At 34.8% G+C, this 21,617-nt stretch overlaps 2 protein-coding genes across 2 annotated transcripts in view; one reads left to right on the forward strand and one right to left on the reverse strand.

The window, feature by feature from the left end:
• LOC107575279 (SLAM family member 9-like) overlaps positions 1-21,206 on the reverse strand; it is a 36,556-nt gene extending 15,350 nt beyond the window's left edge. Inside the window, exons 1-3 of the mRNA XM_016261686.1 lie at positions 21,159-21,206; positions 20,110-20,412; positions 1,082-1,375 (exon numbers count right to left, since the gene is read on the reverse strand). Of these exons, the coding sequence (XP_016117172.1) occupies positions 1,082-1,375; positions 20,110-20,412; positions 21,159-21,198 (637 nt within the window). The 5' untranslated portion in view covers positions 21,199-21,206. The remainder of the gene's footprint in view (positions 1-1,081; positions 1,376-20,109; positions 20,413-21,158) is intronic.
• Positions 4,793-12,870, forward strand: LOC107575278 (carcinoembryonic antigen-related cell adhesion molecule 1-like). Its single transcript, XM_016261685.1, has 6 exons — positions 4,793-5,165; positions 10,370-10,696; positions 11,057-11,395; positions 11,873-11,983; positions 12,103-12,125; positions 12,745-12,870. Exons 1-6 carry the CDS (start codon positions 5,120-5,122, stop codon positions 12,844-12,846), a joined length of 948 nt encoding a protein of 315 aa, XP_016117171.1. The 5' UTR covers positions 4,793-5,119; the 3' UTR covers positions 12,847-12,870.
• Positions 21,207-21,617: the final 411 nt, after the last annotated feature.

Below are 21,617 nucleotides of genomic sequence, written 5' to 3' on the forward strand. Positions count from 1 at the left end.
TAGAAAAAGGGTCAATTTTGTAAATTTATAAGTGACACGCAGAGATATAAACAAATATTCAAATATTCTTTTAGAATGGATGTTAAAATCTGAATTAGAAGTTTAGACTTAAAAGAGCTGGGCAGATATCAGATGTTTCATTTAATACACTATAAGAAAGCAATATCAAACTTTTGATTGTCATTTTATGATTTACAAAGCACATTTTTCTCATGGACTGTTGTGTTTCTGTTCTCTTGCACATTCAGCTCCGTCACACATGTAGACATGCAAACACATTCATAATAAGCTTTACCCTTGAAATGCTCAGAAAGTTTATCGCATTGAATGATGATCTTATGGCTTCTATAAATATCTGATATGATGCTATTGAGTTTGTGATGCATGTAATGGATCATTATACAGACAAAAACACAAGCGCACATCTAAATCCCTGTCACTGATGAAGCGATAGAGACCGATGACATACTGTAAATGATCTTACCGATTTATGTGCTTTTCTTTTGTAGAATGTTGGCTCAGCATACGTTGATTCTTCTGCTTGAGTCTGGACTGTTGAAACAATATATATTAATTAAAACAACAAAACTCCATTTTAACCTATGTTCCTTAAGATGTTTTATTATTAGAGCTGGGATCTGCAGAAATTGCTAAACACCAAAAACACATTATTTTGGTTACTTTCCATATAAGGGAACTAAAGATTAAGAACTACAAAAATGACTAGGAGAACTGTGATTAAATAATTAGTAGGGCTATCAACTGATTAAAGTATATTAGTATACTTTTAAAGTATTATTTGCAATAACACTTGTTTAAAGAAGTAGGGAAGCACTTGCCTTCTTGATCAGTTTTTCTGTTTCTCCTGAAGATGTAGAAGATCCCGACTGCAGCAACAATCAACAGAGATCCAACAAGAGCAGCAGAGATCAGCACTATCAGAGACACAGAGTCCGGAGAATGTGAAGGAGTCCACGGACCTGCTGTTGTAACAGCTGAAGACAGATGGCTATTGAATGAATTATTTCAGCCTGATCTACAACAGCTGAAGGTAAAAACATGTAAATCAGTGCTGTTGTACCTGAACGTGGCTGACAGAGTTGACTGATGTTGAGACGTTGAGTCTGGTTGCTGATGGGATTGTTGAGCACACAGCTGTAGGTGTTGTTATCCTGATATTCCACCTCCAGAGGTAGAGAGAGACTGATGCTGAGATCAGACACACTGATGCTGGACAATAAACTGTTTCCTTTGTACCAGGAGAGAGTCACACGACTCACATTTACCACTGAACACACCAATGAACATGAAGATGATGATGATGATGAAGTACAGTGTGAAGAGTTAATGCTAATGACAGGAACAGACAGACGAGCTGAAAACATGAGAGGATAGAGATAAATATTACAATGTTTAGTGATTTGATAATGTAGCTAATAAAAAAAGAATATGTGAAGGACCGGACAAATGATCTCTACTCACCGTAGACAGAAACACTGAATGTTTTTGATGACCGTTCTGCTCCATTTATCTGTAGTTTATAGAGTCCCGCATGATGAGTTGTGATGTTTGTGATGGTCAGAGATCCAGTTTGATTGTCCAGCCTCAGTCTGTCTCTGAATCTCCCTTCATTATATGTGTTGATGATTCCATAAGCTCTATTTATTTGAGCTATCAGAGGCTTTTCAACTCCAAATTTCCACAGTATGTCATCTTCTTCAGGTATTTCAGTAATGGTAGTATTAAGAGTGACAGAATCTCCCGCCACTACTGACAGTGATTGCAATTCATTTGTCTCAGAACCAAACACACCTGGAGAACATATTGATGTTCTTTAAGTATACAAAGTTTTATGTATTTGTTACCTTTAAATGTGAATTATAGAACAGCAAGAGACATAAAACAAATGAAATGTGAGATATAAGAACAGACAGATGAGTGTGAACCAGTTATTTAATGTGCATGCTTTTACCTGAATCTTAATCTCACAATAATGATTAACTGGTTAATGTGATACAGATAACAACTAATAATTGTTAATTAAAAGTATCAGCAGCTTTGGAACTCTAAAATGGAAACAAGTGAAGTTGTACAAATTCTTGTGTAACTTACCAGTCAGACGCCACCAAAATAAATAGCACAAAACAAATGTGCAAACCATTGTCTATTGTTCTTCAGTGTCTGCTCTAAAAACACTGTCCCCTGAGAAAACACAACCTGGCGTGTAAATCCTCCCCCTCCTAGTTCACACACTCTGTCCTTCTTCCTTCTCTCTGAATGTATATTATATATATATATATATAGTTACATATACACATTCTTCTGGTTTTAATCAAGACTTTACCCATTTTTAAAATAGAAAAACATTATTCAGTTTTATATTTATTTGTAGTTTTTTTATGTAGTTCTGACAGTGTAGAACAGTGTAATATTGTGTGAATATTGTATTAGTCAACATTAATTTTATAGTTAAAGCTTCTTTTAAAATGGCTTTTATAAGTATTCAGTTGCAAACTGCAAACCCCAAAACCATCTTGGCCTCTCACATGGCCAGATTTACTGAAATATACCCTGACACCAGTAGCTCATCTTCTGAGTCAAACCGAAACCTGCTGCAGTCTGATTTCCTCAGAAACATGGTTTGATCTGTTGGAAGGACAAACAGTGTGTAGGCATTTAGTGTGTGTGTGTGAGTTTAGTTTGTAGGCGAAGATCTTCTTCCTGTTCTGCTATGAACCTCTCAGTTGATCTTCTCTAGAACAGCTTTACAGTAAAAGAAAATACTGAATTCATCAAAAACGGCCAAATCAGTGTCAGAGGTCAAAGATCAAACCATTTTAATGTTGGAATAACTGTATCATGTCTCAATGAATCATTTTATGTAATAATATTTCATTTAAATTAATTGATTATTACTATTTAAAGGAATTTTTTCAGCATAGCTGCTAATAATGAAACATCATGTTACATTATGATTTAGTCAGCAGTCATTCTAATGTCCTTATTTATTATAGATGTGTAATGTAACGGTGTGTTTATTTTCAATGGTACGCGAGTAGCACTGTACTGCACTGATTGATTATCTTTTTTATGAATCGTTCAAGCTGTTTTAATATATAATATTATACCACTCTTACTATATTTGTGCTATTTTTTTTATATGGCAGTGATATGGAGAGTAGTATTTAGTATATTATTTTCCCCTACTATCGAAGTCAGTGGCTTTCAACATCCTTTAAAATATAATCTTTTGTGTTTAACAGAAGGAAGAAACTCATAAAGGTTTGGAACAACTTGAGGGTGAGTAAATGATTTTTTTGGGTGAACAACACCTTTAAGTTCAGATCTATTCAACAGTGTGGAAATTTGTGTTATATATATATATATATATATATATATATATATATATATATATATATATATATATATATAAAATAGTAAACAGCGCCTGTCCCAAATCAAATGGCACCCTAGTCTAAACATGCGTGATCATCCAATCCAAGACTTAATGCCACTTTGACTGACAAATGCCTCATTGTGTAATAATATAATATAATATATAATTTTTTTTTAAATTTACCATTTGAAACAACATGCATGGGCTAAAATTCATACACTAAGCGACAGTACACAGTGTAAGTGTGCAGTGTATCATTTGGGCCACAACTCAACCAAATTGGCCCTGTTTATTAGCTCATAGTTGTAAAACAGCGACATCTGCTGATGACTGTCATGAAACAGCAGGTTGTGGTTGTTAAACGAAGCTTTGTGAAGAGGCTTTCCTCTCTCAACTCAATCACAAAAGGATTCATAACTCGAAGCTTTTCAACACAGTGTGCCGTATGTTGTGGCCATCTAGTGATCATAAAAATGAATAGCACCTTCCAAAGTGCTGTTACAGCCGCTGTGGTTTCACATCTGGCTCTACAAATAATTATTTGTTTAGTTTTGTGTATTAATGTCAAAGTCATTAATTTGTGTCTGTGTACTGGCAGTAAAATAAGTAAAATAAATGAAAAATAAATGTATAAATTCAATCTGTGATCTGTCTATTTGAACTCTGCCTCAGTCCTTATCTGTTATTTCATAGGCAAAGTTAATTTGAGCATAAATTGAATTGCTTATTGACTTTTAATTATTAAGCTCCTCCAGCTTCCACACTGGACTCCTCAAACTCCACGGTGGGCAGAAGCATCATGATCCACAGACCCTAGGCCTAAATCCTTTGGTCTAATCCTGTAAGCTCTAAAAAGCTTAAAACAGCCATATACTGCATATCTGATCATCTCTCAAACCCTTTCACAAAAGGTCCACGGCACTCGCTGGTTTATTCTTTATACTGATAAAAAGACTACTCTGATCATCGTGTTTACTACGTTTAAAAAGCGCATACTGTGTCTAAAACATCACATTCATCACACATACCATGTTCATGCTTCCCCGTTAATGCAAGTGCTGAATTTGTTCCTTCCACCCTTTAAAATCATTCCTTTCTGCCTTTCCATGCCTTCCATAAAACTGTTTTCCCTACTGATTTTGTAAATGTACACTCCAATACCAACTTTTTGATCGATTGGATCTTTAGATCCATCTAATCTGTATGAAAGACAAAACATTTTTTATCATAAAAACATTGAATTCATAGCTATTGTTGTGCGTGTACGATGATTCTTATCACTACCCTGCAAGTTAACCCAAAACATCATTGAACCAGTCGCAGTCACGTGGTTTGTAGGCGAAAGAAGATTGACGTCACAGATCACGTGCTTTAGCAAAGCGAATCAAGCTTCGCACTAAGTGCGGAAGCTGGAGGAACAACCAAGTACTGCTCACTGCAGAGCCAAATGACCTCCAGCTCCCCCTCTCTGGATGGGTTAGGGAATGGTTGTGTGGTACGGTGTCTAGCTCCAGCCATTACATCCAGCGAGGAGGAACTAGAGCTCCAGCTCCAGCTCCTCCCGGAACAACAGGCTTTAAGGCAGCCTTTTTACTTTCGATTTACTTAGGCCTACTTTCTATTATGTAGGGGATGGCATGGGGTAATGGGAGCTGCGTTAAAAAGTTCGGAGCTTTTATTTCCATTTAGTTTACTTTTTTGTAAAGACGAAAAGCGGTGAAAATGAACTCCGTTTTGTGGACATTGGTGACTGTTTTGCTCGTGTTTGGTAAGACATGTATTTACGATCTCTTTTCTGGTTCATTTTGTATTTCCATTTAATCACTTTATACTCGACAGAAATCGATGTATTATTTCTTAATTGATGCTGTTTTATGTAGCTAATGAGTGAAGATGACATATTGTTATAGTTTTAAACGCTTTTCTGAAAGTGGAACGGATAAGGCAGCTATTGGGTCACAATTACCTACCACACTTATTAAACAGAGAGCTTTTTAATGAATATTAGTTATTTAAAATAAATGTCAAGGGTCACATTATGTTCGCTGTTTTAACAATGCGTGGCAGCGTTTAATTTCAGTCTGTTTAAAGTCTGTTTTCTGTCCCTGGCAGCTCTTCTGTTATCATGTTTATGTTTGTTAGCACGATTTTGTAAAATGGACTTGAGCTTTCAAAATGGAAGGTAGATGCGGGGCTTGTTAACTTTGGGTGTGCCCAGAGCCATAGAAAGAGTTATGAGTCAATGCAGAGTTACTGAGAGTTACTCTCTCTACGGTTCTGGGTGTACCCTCACACTTCTCATGTCATGTGACCTGTCTTCCAAAAAGGGACATATGCAAATAAAGGCAGTTCCGGTTCATCAGAATACCAGTAGTGGGCATGTTTTTCCCTTCGTATAAATAAATAAATATAATTGACCGGTTATTATACGCAAACGGGGCTTTGCTCACCAACATCCTTTGCCAAGCGACGTTCCTGGTGGGACGGATTTAACATTGCTTTATTTTTCCCGTTACAGATTTTTTATGTTTATTTTATTTAACAAAAGGGACCCGTCTTGAAAGTGACTCTTTAAATACACAGGACACAACACCAAGGCAAGGCATTTTTTTACTGGTTCAGATTTTATTTGCCCTGGCAAAATTTTTAACGGCCTTGCCACAAAAACAAAAATAGTATTTTTTTAATAAAAATTGTTAATTAAAGACATGTAAAACAATAAGAACAAATGAACATATTACAAGCAATAGTACAAATAAATACAATAGAACAAAGATACAAGTAAATCAGGGAAGAGATACTATAATGGATAGATTAGCTAATCCTTATTAAGGCTGAAGACATTAAGTTAACAACATATTTGAGCAGAGTGATTTTTTTAAATTTATTTATTTTTTGTTCTTGAATTAACATTAATGACACAATATTATTATCTCCAAACTGGCTCTGCACCCCTTTACCTAAATGCATTACTTCAGTGTTATGTGCCCTCTAGAAGCTTGCGTTCTGCAAGTGAATGTCGCTTGATTGTGCCATCCCAAAGAAGCACAATCACTTTCATGGACTTTTAAATTAACTGTTACCTCCTGGTGGAATGACCTGCCCAACTCAATCCAAGCAGCTGAGTCCTTAACCATCTTCAAGAAACGGCTAAAAACACACCTGTTCCATCTTTATTTGACCCTATAACTCTAGCACTCTCTATTCTTAAAAAACTTGCTCCCTTTAGACTTGCACTCTATTAATTTACTAACAGCTTGTTTAAAAAAAAAAAAAAAAAAAAAACTAGCTTTTCTAATCTTTTTGTATTCTATTTTTGTTTTGTTTTTTTTATACAATTAACAAAAGCAAAAAAAGGCCTCAACACTAGCTTGCTCTATTCTTTTTCTATTCTATCTGTTTTCTTTTTCTTTTTATTATATAATAAAAAAAATAACCCTTGCTATGTGTACTGCGTTAAGCTAACTGAGACTTGTTATAGCACTTGCGTATCATTGCTCTTTTGTTGATTTTGATTGCTTCTATTTTCCTCATTTGTAAGTCGCTTTGGATAAAAGCGTCTGCTAAATGTAAATGTTTGCATCCATTAAGTTTTTTAAATTTTTTTTATTTAACTCTGCAGTTCACTGACAAGTTGCGCAAAACCACGATTATATATGAACGTGGTTTTGCGCAGCTTGTCAGTGAACAACGGCTCTGTGTAGTAAATGCTGCTTCATGTGAGAGCACGCACGTGATGGAGATTTACCGCTGATTACAGAAGCGGCTTTACTGACAAGATGCACATTAAATATCGCATGCGATTTATCGTGCAGCCCTAATCACAATGATAGACATTATAAACAGACTGTGTGATCAAAATTATTAACATGGGACTACTGATAAAAACTTATTGTATTTTATATGTACAATAAGCAGATTAATTGCAACATAAAGGAATAAAAAGTTGAGATAAGGTTAGAAAGCATGAAGTTTGCGAATGCCAGTCTATCAGTAAAGTCCAAAGCAAGACGCAACCATAGCAACACGTTATGACGACGATGTCTCAGATAGTCTGATGGCAGATAAAAGTAAATAGTAAAATATATTACTGTAGAGAGATTCCTTACACAATGTGCACATCAAATATGCTAAACACTGAATCTTAAACATGTGTGACACGCTAGATCAGACCTCATTGTTCACACGCGTCACACACTCACATTTCAGCATCTTCTTTTTTTTTTAATGACGGTGGACTGTTAAAAGTCCATAACGCCACCTATTGCATGACACCGGCATGACAGCTAAAGAATCACCAGTGGATCGGGCTAAGGAGAGCAGATACCGATCAGTTAAAAAAATGCTTTATCGTTCTCAATCCCAATCTTTGAGATCGGCTCGGGACATCCCTAGTTTAAGCAGAGGCCAGGGTGGGCCAAGCTCCTGATTGGGTGGGCATGGCCCCCCTGTGAAGCCCAGCCTGGGTCACACCAAATTCAAATCTTTGTGAATGAGCTGTATGGGTGGGCGATAGCACTTATCTTATTTTCTGATACTTTCAAGGCCAGTATTGCTGATATCAGTTCCAATAGCGATGTACTAAACTGAATTGATCATTTAGAATAAAATGGGTAATTATACCCACTTGGCATTATATTTGAAAGGCATGTGTTTTTTTGTAAAAATTCAATAGTACTTTGAGCTCCTCACTAGGACAGTAATCTGAAATGGGCACCTTATCTGCCCCTAAAAGGGTGCATTAGTACCATAAGATAGTATGCACCTTTTAAGGGTAGATAAAATACAGAGATTTACCTTCGAGGAAACCTTATGAAAAATAACTATAGTGTTACATAGTCGACATAGTTGTAATTTATTCCTGATGCAATGCTGAATTTTCAGCATCATTACTCCTACATTACATGATCCTTCAGAAATCATTCTCATATGCTGATTTGCTGCTCAAGAAAAAAATGTTTGAATAAGTTAAAAAAAGGTTGTGCTGCTTCATATTTTTATGAAAACCCTGATACATTTTGTTTTTCAGAATCTAAACTAGGGCTGGGTGATATGGCCAAAAAAATTATCATTGTAACTTTTTCATAGCAGTCGATATCAATAATTATACGATAAATGTCAAATCATTATTTCTTTCAACTTTAAAGCCAGATTTTTGCTCAAGTTAAAGTTGTAGAAACCAGAGCATTAATATTCCTTAACAAAATAAATATCTTAATAAAAAAAATATTTATTTGTTTATGCGTGTTCTAACGAGTGCTATTGTTTCAAATCAAGAAACAGGTTTGTCTTGCCTGAAAATATTAATAGAGCAATTCCATGCAAATGTCAACCTTGCCATGAAAAAAAACTTTTTACCAACATAATAAAACCCTTTCAAAGTTGTCCTTTGAGGTCTGTATTTTATTGTATTGATGTGCTGTCAGGGAAATTAAGGACATTGCTTTGTTTATTCACCACATATGAGGTTTGCACAGATAGAAAAGTAAAATTTTCAGTCAACCATATTTCATGCTTTCAAAAGAGGGATCAAAGACTCCCTTTTTTTATACTTTGTTAACGGTAAGCATTTTGCAGAAAGATGGAGGCATGCATGAGAAATAAATACACTCACTTTATGACAGCACTGCCTTGTAAATTTATAAGCGATACATTTAGGAAGTCATGTGCTGTGTCACGTCCGTAACGATTTAAATATAAAGTTTATACTGTATAATAAATATTAATAGAAATGATGTCAAACTTCATATACAAAGCCAAAATATGTCCGTGCTAATTATGATGGACAATTCATCTCACTTACTTGCTCTAAACAACCTTAATTATGTGTTACGGACGTGACCGTTACGCACGCTTCATATTAAATCATGCAAGTGACCAGCTCATATTTGTTCACCAATGCTGTTGCTATTAAAATCACTGGCTCACAGTGTTTACCTCTGTTACTGTAGGCTATATCAGAACATTTCAGTAACCAATATACATTTGTGTCTCTTAGAAATGCACATTGTTCATTATCAAAATCAGTAACGTCTGTAAAAATTGTAGCAACCTCATTTTTAAATGTTTGTTTTTTTTTTGTTGTTTTTTTTATTAACCAATGGTCTTCCATAGTAACATGAATGAATGAAGTTTTTAGGTGTTTGTATGAAAAACAGTAGTCTAAATAAATGTAGTATAAATGCCCAAACGCTATAGCTTAATCACAAAAAATACTGCAATTATGTTCTTTTACTTTTTTAGTACATATAATACATGTCTACATTAATACAATTCGATACAGATACCCATATTTCTGGCACAATACCACGGTTCAGAAAGTGTTAAGAGCGATAAAGATGAATAGGTGCCCTTTTTCAACTTTGTAAGATCAGTAACGTGCTCACCCACAGATTCAGACACTGCTATTTTATTTACACAATGCATTTCCCATTATGGGTTATGATTCGTGATGGTAGAAATGAAGCTTTTTCAAACTTTGAATCAATTGTTTCGGACAATGATTCACATCACATGCTGGTGACATCTGCTGGTCAAAACTTTAGATTCAACATAATCTCAGGTCAAACATGCAAATAGAAGCACCTTTTACAAACCTATTGCAAATGTTTTATTAGAAGAATAATCTGTTAAATGCTGTTTATAAATCATTAAATACCATATGCCTAACTGAACTGAACAATGGGAGAAAACTGCTGTAGGGATACTGCTACCTGATTGGACTCCATCTCTAAAGCCCACACCCACACCTAATCAAAATCTCACCCCTCATAGGGAGAAGCAGGCGAGACATAAGAAGTCTAGTTTTGATAGTCTACTACACTTGTAAATGAATGCAAACTGGACATATTTAAATCTACTATTTTTTTTAGACAGTGAAATATGTCTGAAACATGTTGAAAGTGCTTAGGTGTTGTGTAATTTAGTCCCACTATCACAGATTTATTTAAATGTTCATTTGTTCTCTTCCAGGTGTGTCTGGTGTTGGTGCAGATGAAGAGTCGGTGTTTGTGATGGAGCAAGATTCAGTCACTCTACACACTAATATTGAAGCAAATCATCAAGAAAAGATGAGATGGTATTTTAAGGACTTTCAAATCGCTGCAATCATTGGAGAAAAGAGAGAAATCTGTACAGAAGATCAGTGTAAAGAGAGATTCAGAGACAGACTGAAGCTGGATCATCAGACTGGATCTCTGACCATCACAAACATCACAAACACAGACTCTGGAGTTTACAAAAGAAAGGTCATCAACAGTGGCAGCGTCAGTGACAGGATCTTCAATGTTTCAGTACATGGTGAGTCATTTCCTGAATATTTAGAAACAGATTTTATATGTTTATTATAACAGTGGTATTCCAAGCTCCTCTTTACCTGTATCATTAAACAGATCAGAATTACTTCCATTTCTAATCTCTGAAATCATCTCTGGTCACATTTTCTTATCTAATTTTTCTTAATTATTGTGTTTTAGCTGTCCGGGATGTATGTTCAACGTAAGCACAACATATAGAGAAATTTAGCATTTTAGTCCAAGTCTAGAAAGAGTATGTGAAGTACTTGTTTTACTAGTTTTCTTATATTATGATTAATCAGTCATCTTGTTGAGGTTTTTTCCTCCAAAACGATCCTACATCATCTGTTGGTTTGTGTTTCAGGTGTTTCTGCTGCTGAACGAGATAAAATGAAGGGAAAGTCGGTGAAGGAGGGAGAATCTGTTACTTTAGATCCTGGTGTAGTAAAAAACCTGAATGGTGTGATGACGTGGTATTTTAGTGACATTCTCATGGCTGAAATCACAGGAGATCAGAGTGAGGTCTGTACAGATGATCAGTGTAAAGAGAGATTCAGTGACAGACTGAAGCTGGATCATCAGGCTGGATCACTGAACATCACAAACACTAGAACCACAGACTCTGGAGAATATAAACTACAGATCAACAGCAGAAACGGCAGCTTCAGTATTAGCAGAATATCAACTGTTTTAACTGTCATTGGTGAGTATAAATTAGTTATTCAATGCCTTTGCCCTCTAACTTTAGAATATAGTCCAAAATTATTGTCAAGTTAATGTTATTTTTAATTATGTAATAAATAATGTAGTTAATATAAATGTATTTAATATTATCGTGGCCTGTTTGAAAGTGATCTATGACTCGGTGTTAAAATATAATTTGTATTGTATATTGTCAGTATCATCTTCACATGAATCTCAAAGTGACAGTTTTCAAGTTGTTAGCCAGAGTCATACTGCAACATACTGCTGTTTCTAGTTGAGCTCACAGTGCTGTGATGCTGCTTTAGTTGCTGTTCCTAAAAACACCAGAAGGTGCCATTTATCAGTTAAATCTATATCATACAGCTGATGAACAAAGTAGAAAGTTGTAAATTATACATTAAAGATATTGTTAAATACTGTATGGATAATCAGTCACTCTCTAGTAATAATGACTGTCTGTCTTTATCTGTTCCAGATTCAGGTCTTTCTCCAGGTGCTATAGCAGGAATTGTTGTTGTTGTTGTTGTTGTTGTTGTTCTGTTGCTCATTGCTGCTGTGTTCCTCTATCGCAGAGCAAGAAGGAGAAGTGAGTATTACATACAGCATGGGATGTATTATGTGGAAATATTATTTAAAAGATGTGAAAATATATATTTTGTATTGTAATTAACCAAAGTAATGTTTAATTGTTTATTTTCCAAACAGACACACAGAACAATCGTGATCAGGTGAGATACTATGAGGACTGAATCTGTCTGCTTAAATAAATAAATAACCACAGATTCAGATATGTGAGAAACTTAGAAATCAGTACACAGAAACACCAACAATAATTGACTCTTTAAGATACTGCTGCTTTTGTACTGTTTTACTCAGAATGAAGAACAGTATTTCTTTTTTTAAATATTGTTATTATATAATAGTTTTTTGTGAGTTATTTATTTAACACGTTCTGACTTCACTTTAGAGTCTGGGTGTAACAAATGTTCACGGTGAATCTGTTGTTCTCCTTTTTATTTTATTTTTTTCATACCAAGGCAAAACTTCACCAGTGAGGCCATTTATAAAAAAATAAAAAAAAATCATTCAGATATCTCCCAAATAACAATAATATAAACACCCTATGGCATGCGATCTTTTTCTATTACTGCAGTACAAAAGATAACAGTGTGGTGGAGACTGAAGATTCATTAACAGAAACATTTAAGAAGTGTTAAATATTTAGGAAAAGGAAACTACCATACATTCTGCAAACATCAGAAAAAACAACACTGAGTATTTTTGTGTAAATGAATCATTAGTCCTGCTTATTTCTTTAACTTTCTGTGAATGTGTGTTTTCTTACAGGAGATTAATTTGGAAGTCTTGCCTCCTGATCAGAGTACGACTCCATTTATACCTCCTGAGGCCAATGCTTCTAATTGGACTGCTAATGGAAACCATGTGTAGCATAAATGTTCAGTCTTTCACATCATGTGACGTGTGACGTGACATGTGGCCAAGTATGGTGACCCATACTCAGAATTAGTGCTCTGCATTTATCCCATCCAAAGTGCACACACACAGCAGTGAACACACACACACCGTGAACACACACCTGGAGCAGTGGGCAGCCATTTTTTGCTGCGGCGCCCGGGGAGCAGTTGGGGGTTCGGTGCCTTGCTCAAGGGCACCTCAGTCGTGGTATTGAAGGTGGGAGAGAGCGCTGTACATTCACTCCCCCCACCTACAATCCCTGCCGGTATGAGACTCGAACCCGCAACCTTTGGGTTACCAGTCCGACTCTCTAACCATTAGGCCACGACTTCCCCCAATCTGTCCATTACAGGTGTTTTCTCCATTTCTGGATCTTAGTTCTGTTCATGAAGCATATTCAGCTGTGCTGTAATTGTCCTGTGATTTTTAAATCATGTAATTATTGTGTTCTTTGTGTCTGAAGATTAGTGTCACTGCCAGCGATATAAACTGGGGTGCAAAGCCTACGGACACCACACTGTTGTATGTGTAAAATAGAGTGCCAAGTGTTTATATAAATCTGTTTTTATTTTTTTCTTTCTTTTGGCAATGCTCCTTCCTTTATACTGGGTATACATTACACAATCTGTACTCGTTCAAGTGAGTGACAGTCGCATGGAGTGAATTATGAAAGACGCAATCTGAGAGAAGTGCCAATGCATCACTGATGCCGAGAAATATTTAGCAAGCTAAAATTCTGGACCCATCTGCGACTGTTTTTTAACTTGAAATGACATTGGCAATGAGAGAGCATGATGCAGGGCAAGGGAGAATTCCAGTCTCAAACTAGAGTTCAGCTCTTGTGTGATCTTTGCATCATTACGTCATTTCACTTCTCACTCAAAACTCACCTTTTCTGCATGAGATGAGGATTTGTGGAGGATTCTTCCTAATGAAATATTGTGCAACGTGTTACACCCAGTCGCCAATGCATCATGTAGTGTGCAAAACGCAATAACTTCAAGATACCCAAAAACAGTTGTGTAGTGTAAAAGGGGCAGTGATCTGACAACTTAAATTGTGCAGTGGGTGGCATTAGTCCCCTTTTCTGCTTAAAAAAAACTAAAGCAAACAGCCCTCTATGGACGCCATATATATATGTATATATTAAAAGTCTGGCGAGTATTTTGTTTGTATATACTGTATATGTATATATTTGTATATTGTATTTTTTTAGTTTTTTTATTCTGTGGTAAATGACATAAAGGCCAGACACTACAGGCAAATCCAGTGTTTTTACATGCACTGGGCAATTTAAAAATGTTACTTCCATAACTTGTCTTCTTTTAGACTAATGGAATGAAAACATCTAAAATACACTTTAAAGAGTTTGTTTTATTGCATTTTTTTATTTGAGATTTCATATCTTGAAAGGTGTTTTTATGCACTGAGCCAGATATATCAACTTCAGCATTACTTACACAAACCATACTTTTTTCTCCAGATTTATTCCTATCAATATTTTGAAGTTTTTTTATTGATGGAGTTTTACACATTTATTTATTTATTTATTGTGGTTGGCCATTTCTGATTGATGAAGAGAAATCCAAAATCCCCTCTTTAAAAACCTTTAAAATGTCAACAAAATGAAACAATAATTTTTACGTTTTGAATCTGGCTTAATCCAGTGTTCAGTTTTCTGATTTGAAGATATATGTAAATTGGAGCATATATACTTGGATAATGTTATATCTGGACATTTAAACAACAGTTTAGTAAAAAATTGTCTTGGTGTACTGTGATTGATCATCTGAAGAGATATGGTGATATAATATTTACCTTATTCACCTGTAGTGACTTGCCTTAATTAATTTAATCCCACAATAGAGACCATAAAGAAGGTTTTAATTTATAAAGCTCAAAAAAATGGTAGTGACTGGTGTTTTAGTGCATTTCCTGCACTATATTGATGATTTAATACTGGTTGCACTTACATAAACATTTTTTGATGTTACATTAAAATAATTTTGAAATCTGTTGATGGTTGTATTTTTTTTTTGTCTTTTTTTCTCAGTATTCCTATCAGTGTTGTATAAGGGGTTTTATGCGTAATAGTAACCCATGTGATCAAACAGAGTTTAAAGTAGCTGGGCTGAGATATACACAAATTTTGATGACCTCAGAAATATGTTAATTCAGTGTATATATACCACAATTTTGCACACACTTTACCAAAAAATATATTTTTTTTTTTCAAAAAATGATTATTGATTATTGCAAAGGGTTACTAATGACACATCATTTGGATATTTTCATGTCTTGGAAAAAATTGGGATTAAACAGGCTAATTTTCCCTTAAATTGCTGTGTATAATAAAGACAAAACATTCTTTGCTGGAATCTGGGACTTTATCATAAATTGCATTTTTGAGTTATCAGAAATGCATTAAACCTCAACCTTAAGCATTTCAGGATTCAGCCTTTGACCTTCAATCAAGATATGAATACAGCACCTAACCAACTCATTTTTAAAGCTTTTTAATTCATGTTTTTCTATTAGATAAATAGTAAATCAACACTAGATGGCGCTTGTAATACGGTTTGCACACTGCTTGTAGCACACAAACACACTAGATTATATCAGGGGCACACCATGCAAGATGCTGTCATTATTATAGAATATTAGGAGTGTTATTATTACATTTTGTTATTAGTTATGATAGTGTAGTGTTACTACAGCAAAACTGCTAATGTGGTGCAGTGGCTATCATAGGTTTACAGAGATCAACCCCCAACCAGAGAATCACTGCCATTTTGAAACTGTTGTGACTTGGTTAAGCCTTGTTTATTGAAAACGTGACTTTGGAAGTTTGATACATGCCCCAAAACACTTGTTTGAAACAAATGATTTACAAAAAGCAGTGCTTCGAAAGCATCAATCGCTAATGCTCTATTGGATTGAGATCTGGTGACTGGAGGCTAGCTGACTATCGTGATCTCATTGTAATGTTCAAGAAACCAGTTTGAGAATGATTTGAGTTTTGTGACATGGTAAGTTATCCCGCTAAAAGGAGCCATCACATGTAGATCAGCAGTTTCTGAAATACTCAGACAAAGCATGTCTTGCACCAACAACCATGTCACGTTCAAAGTCACTAAAATCACCTTTCTTCCCCATTAAAATTTATATTACCCCTCTTGTGTTTTGCTCCCTTGTCCAGATGGCAACTGCAGAGCTGGAGCGGGTGCATATCTTCACCATTTCCTCATGAAGTTCCCTTAAGGTGAGTTTGTTTGTTTATTTATTTATTTGCTTGCTTGCTTATTTATCTACATCTATGCTCACTTTAATAATTCATACTTTGGGGTTTAACTTTTCCAAGAGAAATTTAACTGCTTAGAAAATCAACTCAAAAAGTTGAGCTTGTGCAGTTTCAAATAAGTTTTTATTTATTTGACTCTTCTCACCGATTACTCTAAACATGGGCGTAGTTGATCCAGTGATTGACAGAGAAAAACAGAATCAAAATTAGCTTTGTTCGCCAAGTGTGCACAAACACACAAATAATTTGTTGTGGTTTTTAAGGAGCTCTTGGTACATGCATGCATACATACGTACATACAGTACAGAGAAAAACAGGATATATATAAAACGCCTTAAGATATGACACATAAAATAGCTAGAGCTGGAAATAACTACTGAATCTAGCACTCAGTATATGAGGTCATAATATCTAGAGAGATGCTTATACCAAAAATATTTATTCTTGAAGATAAAGAGTCATCAGGGATCCTATACAAAAAAGCAAAACAAAAATAATACATCCTGAATAAAACAACACTCTTCTACATAACAATTAACACACAAAAACATCCGTAAGATTTCAAGTATCTAAATCTGAGAATAAATCATTAATGAGTTCAAGTAGTTGTTGAATAATTAGGCCTGAATCCAGATTGACATGGTGATAAAATAGCATTATTTTCCAGATACTGTGGTAACCAGGGTTGGGGAAAGTTACATTTAAAAGTAATACAAATTCCAAAAAGGCTATCTTTTTTAATATATGTATCATAAATACATATCTTGATTCTTCACAAATACATAGTATATGATATTTTTACTCAGATGTTGGATTATTTATCTGTGAGATCATGGGTTCAGTATTTAGTGAAGCTGTTTTGTGTTGAGCAAAAGTCAAACTGTGAGCATCATATGGGCAGGAATGGAAAAACACCTTTCAACCACACGCTACTGACACATCAAGACAAACACACATAAACTGACATCAACCACAAACATCCAATAATAGCATGTGTTCATGCAGAACCGGTTTGTCCACCCAGCAGATCAAACCACATCTCTGTACAGTTAGATGTGACAAAAGCATCGTTTATTTTGACTCAGTTTTTGATGATTACAACTAAATTCAAAAACTTGCTTAAAATATCATCTTTGACTGTGTACAGAATGTTTTGACAGAATTAGTGCCACATGTGGTGATTCTCACCATTCCCAAAACTCAACCTGGAACTCAGAAAAGATTAAAGTTCGATCATCTTCTTATGGTGATGGGTGCATATTCCACATTATCTTCATCTTTAACTTCCTGTAAAAACACATCATATAAGGTGTAATATATTCTTCATCTGAATCAAATGTCAATGACACAACAGTAGCAAATTATTATTATTTTTTTCAGAACTAAACAAAAACTAAATCTGAACTGCATTTGCCTAACTATATGCGAAAAAATATTAACACGATGCAAGCTGAATAGGACAACTTTCCCTGGTAAGAAACAAACAATAGAAGCATCACAGAATTTCTAATGCTTTCACTCTACAAGCATTACAATCCATCAGCTTTTAACCATTAAAACCATCACCTAATGTTTTCCAGTAGCAGAGTTGCCAAAGTCACAGTTTTTCCATGGAACTGGGCTTCTTATAAACTGCTCTTATAAACTTCTTATAAACCCAACGATCCCACCCAACCCCCCATCCCCAGGGGTTTATATGTAAAATATTTACATACTACCAATGATAAAGCTGGGTCACTGGGCTTGTTTTGGGAGTATTTTTGATTGGCCTTTGGGCTGGTTTTGTTACACAGACCTGGCAACCCTGTACAGTAGTGTGTTTTGGGACGTTTTCCACTAGGATTTAGTGGTTTAAAAAGCATCCAACAGAAGGCAACTAATCACCAGTACAGACCCACAGGGACCATTTAGTTTCCATTAAAACCAATACATTTCTTGTAAAACCATTACAAACTCTATGAGGGTTTCTAATATTTTTTTATTTATTTATTTTTTTTATGTAGGGTTGTAAACACATAAATGAAAACAGCAGTGTGACCATCTTTGAACAAACCTGTGACCCATTTTTTAGGCGTGACTTAACGGGACAATCTGACTTAATTACATTAATAATTTCACATGAAATCTAGCCTTGTAGTGCAAGCAATAGCAGTGTTACATGACATCAGTGATTAAGCTCCTTCGGTGTGACATGTCATATATTGCTCAGGAATTACTACATTTAAACATGCAAAAACACATTATATTACATTGGATGCTACTGACATCAAATTTTAAAATATGAAACCACTGATTCAAGATTTTTAACAGTTATTTGAAAGTGAAATCTTATAAACTTACCGATTTCTGTGCTTTTCTTTTGTGGAACGTCGGCTCAGCATAAGTGATCTCTTCTTCATGAGTCTCAACTGTTTCAGTGATAATATATACATTAAAACAACATAATAATAATAAAAAAAGTATTATCAAGGCCCTCAGTGCACACAATTAACTAGACAATTAACAAAAAAAAATTCCCGTCCATTTTGACATTATAACCGTTTTCACATAAAAAACAAAAAAAAATGAAGTATGCAATTAAGGTTATGCGTGGTCTGTGCTCATAAATTTCATTGAAGCCCAAAAAGTGAAACATCATAATTCACTGAAATACCCGATAACTTGTGCCACATTATTCTGGTGTCCTTCCATAAAAAGGTGCTTACTGCTATTCAGATTGTGAGAATAACAGTGCTTAAATAGTAGGACTAATTACCAATTAAAATAGGAAAAATGTGAAAATAATTTTTTTAAGCAGCAGGTAACACTTGCCTGCTTGGTCAATTGTTCTACATTTCCTGCAGATGCAGCACATCCCGACTGCAGCTACAATCAACAGAGATCCAGCAGCAGCAGCAGAAATCAGTACTGTGTTAAATGAAAGCTGACCCTGATCTATAATGAACAAAATGAATGTGTCAGTCTGACCTCAAATAAGACTTCTCTCAGAGTTCTCTCAGTTATGGTTTGGTTTTGTCGAAGTCAATAAATAATCACTAATATTCACCACTATCGTACCTGAACGTGGCTGACAGAGTTGTCTGATGTTGAGATGTGTGGTCTGGTTGCTGATGGGATTGTTGAGCACACAGCTGTAGGTGTTTTTATCCTGATATTCCACCTCCAGAGGTAGAGAGAGACTGATGCTGAGATCAGACACACTGATGCTGGACAATAAACTGTTTCCTTTGAACCAGGAGAGAGTCACATGACCCACATTCACCACTGAACACACCAGTGAACAATATGATGATGATGAAGATGATGATCTTGTAATATTAGCAGTGGGCAGATGGACTGAAAAATAGGAGAACAAGCAGTAATAAAGATAAGTGTAAACATCAATCTTTTTTTCGGTGTAGTGTGGTGATGGTCACTGGGTTTTTCTTTTATCTCAAACTTTGTAATGGTTACACATTTCAGTAAACAGGTAGTTAAAAGAATAATCTAGGTTCACTACTCGTTAAGCTCAATAAACAGCATTTGTGAAATAATTTTGATATTTACATTTTTCTTTCTTTCTTTCTTTCTTTCTTTCTTTTTATTTATTTATTTAAAACCTTTGTTACAGAAAGGCACGCACAATGGAAGTGAATGAGGCTGATCTGAAAATGTTAATCTACTTACTTTTTCAGTAGATAAGTCACAAAACGTTAACAATATGACTGTTAACATGAGTTTAATTGAAAAAAAAATCACTTAATTTATAGTGTAAAGTTAAATCCAAATTCACAGCATCATCGCCATAACATAATTGCTAAAATTACTGTAAAAAAAATGATGGTTTAAGCCACTTTACATCTCAACAATATACACGTTTTAACAGACAAGTTAATGTGTTTTCTTTTTTAAACTTCCAAATATAAATGGACAAATGATAAATGATCTCTACTCACCATAGACAGAAACACTGAATGTTTTTGTTGACAGTTTTTTTCCATTTATCTCTAATTCATAACGTCCAGTATGTTGAGTTGTGATGTTTGTGATGGTCAGAGATCCCGTCTGTCTGTCCAGCTTCAGTCTGTCTCTGAATCTCCCATCAGGGAAGATTTGGTTCTCTTTGTTGATTTGAGCTATGAGAGACTTTTCAGCTCCAAATTTCCACAGTATGTCGTCGTCTTCATGTATTGCAGTAACATTATTGTGTAGAAGCACAGAATCTCCCTCCAGCACTGATAATGACTCGCCAAACACACCTGGAAAATGTGAAGAGGTTTTACACAGATTTAGACTCTTAATGGTTTACAAAGATTAATTAATTCGCTGTTTGTAACTTTTAAATGTGAACTGAAGAACATCCAGAATAGCAGTAGAAACACAAAAGCAAATGTAAGGTGAGATGTACAAACAGACAGATGTGTGTCAACCAAACATTTAATCTTTAATACGTTTGAAGGTTATCTGCTGTACAGCAAAATCAATATGTTAAGAACATAATTTATTTGAAATATAAGTACTCAATGATAATTGCAGCTTAATTTATATGAGTTAAATTCTGCCTGATATTTTCAACACCCTTTTTATATTAAAGATCATTAGATAAAACGCACTTGCTAAATCTCACTCTTGGTTTGCACATATATGTCCAATGAATTTTCTTTTCTTCTTTTAACAGTCATTCATGACTAGTACCAATCAATTTATATTTGTAATTCTACGAATTAAGATATTTACAAATGTTTAGGCATCTTTTCTAAAAAAAACACATGAGGGTTGAAAGCAGTTGAGTGGAGGTTTTGTCTTTCTGAGCCAGCGATGTTGGCATTACCTGTAGTACTCCAGCAATTTCCCTTAATTCCAATGAGTTTTAACATTTTGATTTTCATTACTTTTCCAGGCCTGGAATTTTTGATTTAAAATTCAGAACGGACACCTGCATTTAAAGTAGATGTCGCAAAACTAATGAATCTAAACAAAGCCATAAAATGTTGTTATAACTTACCAATCAGGTGACAGCAGCACGAACATAATAAAACAAACATATGAAACATTTTCTTCAGTTGTTCAGAGTCTGATCTAATAAGACTATTCGCTGAAAATACTCAACCTGATATGAATCCTCCTCTGACAGAGTTTGACCCTCCTAGTTCACACACCGCATTTGCATATGATATAATGTTATAGTTCTTCTGACCCTAAATAAGATTTTAACTGGTCTTAATAGGTTAAAATATGGACTTTATTTTTATCACTGAGCCTACGTTTTGTAAGGTACTTATGTGTAAATATGTGATTGGGTTGGCTAAATGTACTGTATATAAATATTGTGTGAATTGTAGATGAACTACATTTCATGGTGAAATAGAACATAACCATGATGATTTTAAAAATGTATATATTTATTCAGTTTCTACTTATTGTGTATGGAAAAAAACTAAGTTAAAACCATGATCTCACGATG

The sequence above is a fragment of the Sinocyclocheilus grahami genome, unplaced genomic scaffold, assembly GCF_001515645.1.
Source record: "Sinocyclocheilus grahami isolate Dianchi unplaced genomic scaffold, SAMN03320097.WGS_v1.1 scaffold2546.1, whole genome shotgun sequence".
In the NCBI taxonomy this organism is placed as follows: Eukaryota; Metazoa; Chordata; class Actinopteri; order Cypriniformes; family Cyprinidae; genus Sinocyclocheilus; species Sinocyclocheilus grahami.

Excerpts from the sequence above, each read along its gene's own strand:
- LOC107575278 (XM_016261685.1), top strand. The coding sequence starts at position 5,120 with ATGAACTCCGTTTTGTGGACATTGGTGACTGTTTTGCTCGTGTTTG. Across the intron at positions 10,697-11,056 it reads CTTCAATGTTTCAGTACATG|GTGTTTCTGCTGCTGAACGA; the intron begins GTGAGTCATTTC and ends TTTGTGTTTCAG. Across the intron at positions 12,126-12,744 it reads CACAGAACAATCGTGATCAG|GAGATTAATTTGGAAGTCTT; the intron begins GTGAGATACTAT and ends GTTTTCTTACAG.